The sequence below is a fragment of the Meleagris gallopavo genome, chromosome 11 (assembly GCF_000146605.3).
Source record: "Meleagris gallopavo isolate NT-WF06-2002-E0010 breed Aviagen turkey brand Nicholas breeding stock chromosome 11, Turkey_5.1, whole genome shotgun sequence".
NCBI classification, from domain to species: Eukaryota; Metazoa; Chordata; class Aves; order Galliformes; family Phasianidae; genus Meleagris; species Meleagris gallopavo.
The window spans coordinates 16,934,464-16,938,714 of record NC_015021.2 but is presented as its reverse complement, the minus strand read 5'-3'; the positions used below and the strand labels follow the sequence as shown (position 1 = coordinate 16,938,714).

The window sequence follows — 4,251 nt, the reverse complement described above, 5'->3', positions numbered from 1 at the left end:
GGGAGCGCGGCGGGCGGCGGGCTGCGCTCGTCTCCCCCGCGTCTCCGGGGCCGTCGGTCTTACCGGCACTGTCGGTAGGGTCTTGGTGGCTGTAGGAACGTAGGGTGGGGAGCGTTGGGTGGGAGGTGACCTTGGGGAGCGGAGGGAAAGGTGACCCGGGGAGCGGGAACGGGAGGCCGCGACGTGAATCGGGCGGGCGTGGGGCCTCCGACTGTGGCAGCAAGCGGGGACCGCGCTGGGGATGTGCCGAGGTCGTAACGAGGGCTGCGCTGTTGGCCTCGGCCTGGTGCGCTCACTGACGGGATTAACGTGCGTGCTTCGGTTCTACTTTCAGCTCCGGTGCGATACAGCAGCGGCCATGGGAAGAGAATGTTCATCATCAAGGCGACGAGCTTTTATGATACTCGGTTTCTGAATATGTTGGTGAGTAAAGGCAGGCTGAACGTATTCAGTATAACATTCCTTTCTGTGTCGGAATGCCTAAAATATAATTTCTGCTGGCACTGTTCACACAAGTGAGAATTTTCTGTCCTTCTAAAAGTGTATTGTCCTGTGCTGTAACATCAGAGTCTGGTGAAATAAAAAGAACCAGGATGGGACTGTGGGGCAGAGGTTGCGATGGGTGGTTGAGCTGGTGCTGTGTTAGCATTCTTAAATTTTGTGTCCGTACTCATATATGCATAATCTGCAGCTGCTTACAAGTTCAACCTTCTTTTCAAAACATCTTAGGTTACTTTTCTGCAGGATTTGCCTCCAGTTATCAATAACACAAAAAATTTAGACTAAGGAATATGACCTGAGTTCAACACTTGAGAAGCAAGGTTTTGGATAAAGCCCATTATGATGGGAAATAGCCAACCTGATCCTGCTCTGTTAGTGTGATTGGGCTTCCTTTATCTGTCTTCTGCAGTTACCAAAGTGAGCAGTGCCGTATTCGTGTTGGATGATATTGCACTGGTATTAGTGCCTTGTTACTGTGAAATGCTGAAGCCAGTCCACAGCAGGTGCTGAGGCAACATTTGGGGAAAGCATTACTATCTGCTTCTGCAGACACTGACCTCTCTGGGAGGTTGAATGGTGAATTAAACAGGCCCATGGACTGATAGAGCATCACTGTTCCTGTATTCTCATTTGTTAATTAACTCATTTTAACCGGCAAATGGCACTACATTTCTGTCTGGACTATGAGTGTGAATCTAAGAATTACTGGTAGTGTTACGTAGCTTTCAAACTAATTTCATCTAACTTCTGTCAAGTTTCTGACTTTTTTCCATGCTGTTTTTTCTTCTTTTTGTTCCTTTTACAGAGATTCTATATATTTCTGACGGGAATACCAGTGGCAATTTTCATAACATACGTCAACATCTTCATTGGTGCGTGCTCTCTCGTGATTAAGCTAAGTATATTATCATGATTAGTAAATGCATAAATGGAAATTAAGCATGCTGGATAGAAAAAAACAGATCTTTTGAGGCTTGCTGTTTTGAGGACTATGAAATATGCCCAACATCTATGGTAATACTGTATAAGCACTGAGAAATACAAGTCCAGTTTTTCAAGTTGAGAAATTAGGTATTCTTGATGTGAATTAGTGATTTATGTTTTTTTAATGCAAAAGGCTGAATATGAAATACTTGAATAAATAACTGCATGAAATGATCCTTCCCTGTTTTCTTTATCAGGTGAAGCTGAACTTGCAGAAATTCCTGAAGGTTATATTCCAGAGCACTGGGAATACTACAAAGTGAGTGTATTGTGTAAAGGAGTAGTGTGAGGAACAGCTTTCCTCTTAGCGCTAGTTTTGGGAGTAAAATGAATGGAGACTGGTAATGAGAATGGACACATACCTACCACTAGGTGTAGCAGAGCTCAGATTGTCAGAAAACTCAGAGTTATTGCTGTAAGCACTTTGGTTTTGATAAAAGGCGCAGCTGAACTCAGCAGTAATACTATGGCTGTTTCAACTCATTCAGACTTTTATTCCCAGTGAAATGACTTCGTGTGGAAGCAATACTTGAAAATGTTACTAGTTACAGTTAGAGGTTTGGAGTTCTTTTCTGTGATGACAGTGGCAATTTATTTATTTCAAAGAAAGAAAATAAATCGAGTGTCTTCTGTTAACTTGTTTTTAATTTGCTATGAAATTTTCTTCTACAGCTTATCTTGGCATTAAAAACTAGCAAAATAAATATACCATTTTAAAGTTCTGATCTTACAAATAGTTGACCATGTTTTTAACTTTCCTATTATTACTTGAATGACAGCACCATAATGTTGATCATGTCTTCAGGATTGGGAATTTGTCAAATAGTTTTAGTATGATGGCATTTCTATTTGGAAATTACATTAAAAATTTCTGGTTTTATATTTTCCAGCACCCTATAAGTCGCTGGATAGCTCGTTACCTCCTTGACCCACCTGAAAAGAACTATGAGAAAGAGATGGCTTTTCTCCACATTGAAGCAAAAAAGGCTGAAATGAGGTATGTTAGAAGTTAAGGTGTTTTTAAATGCTTTTTTTTTAAATATATTTTTTAAATACATAATATAGTTTATATTTTGTTAGTTGGATGCTGGCATAGAGTACCTGTTCGCTTATACATCACTTGCTGCTTGCTGTACTGGCTGCTGCCACAGCGGAAGTTACAGTATCTGTAATCCCTGCCTTCTTGGTATTAAGATCACCAATGCTGGAATAATCCAAGGGCAGTCTTGTAAGATAACATTCTCTTTGTATTTTCTTATTACCTATGTTTTAATTAATATTTATGAACTGTAGATGCTAAACTCATTGCTGCTCTCAGTATTGCCCAGATGTTAAACATTGATACAAATCTGATCAAAACCAATAGATTTCATGTTCAGTGTAAATGGTGCTCTTTCTTTCAGGCTGATGGAGTTGGAGGCACGCAGACTGATGAGACAGAGGGGAGATGGACCTTGGTATCAGTATGAAACACCTGATAAAAATCTTGTTGACAATTCTATGAAAGCAACACCCGACAATTGAACAGGTTTAAGGTAGTATGTACAGTTTCAAATGCATACCAACAAATAGTGGTTTATCTGTGGAGCGCACATCTTGCTGTTTAATGATGGAAATAAAAATTAAAAAACGCAAATAAGTGTTCGTTGATTCTGATATCTTGAAAGAAGTTATGTGAAAATTCAACTTGTATAACTGCTGAAGGTATTAATCAGATAAAATGCCTTATGTTAGTTGCTAATAATTATTCATTTTCTCCAGAGCTTTAATACAGAATGGCCCTTTTCCCTAGTATGAAACAAGTTGGTAATTTTACGAGTTATCATGTGACCTCTACTAGTTTTGAAGTTTTAAAGTGAAAGGTGTAACACACTGTAAGGGCTTCTTTCTTCTATGCTGCCTTGTGTCAAATAGTTAATGAAAAATGAAGAAAATTCTTTTAGATCTTTGGAATATCGAGATTGTATCTATTGTTTTAGACAAGTGTTTTCTTTCTCACTGTAGTCAAACACATCTTTCACTTTGTATGTTGTTCAACATCTGCTATTGTTTTCTCTTTCACTTGCTTGTCTGCTTCTTGCTTTCTCCTTCTGTATAGTCAGTCTCAAAGACTTCTCAAAGGTAGAAACGCAGAGATGAATGACTTCTATGCATTGCTTCAAACCAGACCATTCTCAGTGTAGATCACGCAGAAGGAGGTCCTGTTGGAACACATTACGTCGCTCTGTTCGTGTTGTTTTTTTTCCTGTTTCTGTATCCCACGTTTGTGAAGTATTTCGGTAGTGAGAAGGTTACTGTTTATCTGTCAGCCTTCTGCCGCTAGAGGGATGTGTTCCCTTCGGTTCTAACGGCGGCAGCCCTCAGGTTGTAAATCCCTCAGGAGGATGAGTGTAGCATCTCTTGCAGCGTGCGACCCAACATTGCCCGTTTCCACTTTTTAAAGGAGAGAACTCCAAATCCCGTAGCAATCCCTGAATCTTGTGGTTTCCAACTGCTAGAAGTAGTACCAAATAACGTGAAGCAGCGTTACGCAGTCTGTCTTCAGCGAAGCCCGCCCCGTTAGCGCTGCCAAACAGAAAGACGGGATCGACTTTGTCCTTTTTGCCTGCATCGATCTTCCACGTTAGCTCGTCTTTCTTAGCGCGGCGCTCCTCTTTTACAAACGTTTCGTCAGTCACGACAGAGGCCGATAAAGAGCACAAGGCTTCCCGGGTAAAAGAGCGGATCCCCCGCTCTCGTCCGTCCTTCCGACACCGCGCGGCGGAC

General features: G+C 41.2%; 2 protein-coding genes across 2 annotated transcripts in view; one reads left to right on the top strand and one right to left on the bottom strand.

Moving 5' to 3' along the window:
- Positions 1-4,251, bottom strand: part of MRPL47 (mitochondrial ribosomal protein L47) — a gene marked incomplete at its 5' end in the record, with an annotated part of 8,577 nt that overhangs the window by 3,213 nt on the left and 1,113 nt on the right. The gene's annotated exons all lie outside the window — the stretch shown is intronic.
- On the top strand, positions 7-3,121 carry NDUFB5 (NADH:ubiquinone oxidoreductase subunit B5). The gene is made up of 6 exons (XM_010716903.2): positions 7-74; positions 335-423; positions 1,307-1,373; positions 1,683-1,744; positions 2,376-2,482; positions 2,889-3,121. The coding sequence occupies exons 2-6, from the start codon at positions 370-372 to the stop codon at positions 3,007-3,009; spliced, it is 411 nt and encodes a 136-aa protein (XP_010715205.2). The 5' UTR covers positions 7-74; positions 335-369; the 3' UTR covers positions 3,010-3,121.

What these genes read in the sequence shown, in the direction of transcription:
- NDUFB5 (XM_010716903.2), top strand. Translation starts at nt 370, where the DNA reads ATGTTCATCATCAAGGCGACGAGCTTTTATGATACTCGGTTTCTGAAT. An exon ending in CTCGGTTTCTGAATATGTTG is followed by an intron (nt 424 to 1,306) that starts GTGAGTAAAGGC and finishes TTCCTTTTACAG; the next exon opens with AGATTCTATATATTTCTGAC. An exon ending in ATACGTCAACATCTTCATTG is followed by an intron (nt 1,374 to 1,682) that starts GTGCGTGCTCTC and finishes TTTCTTTATCAG; the next exon opens with GTGAAGCTGAACTTGCAGAA.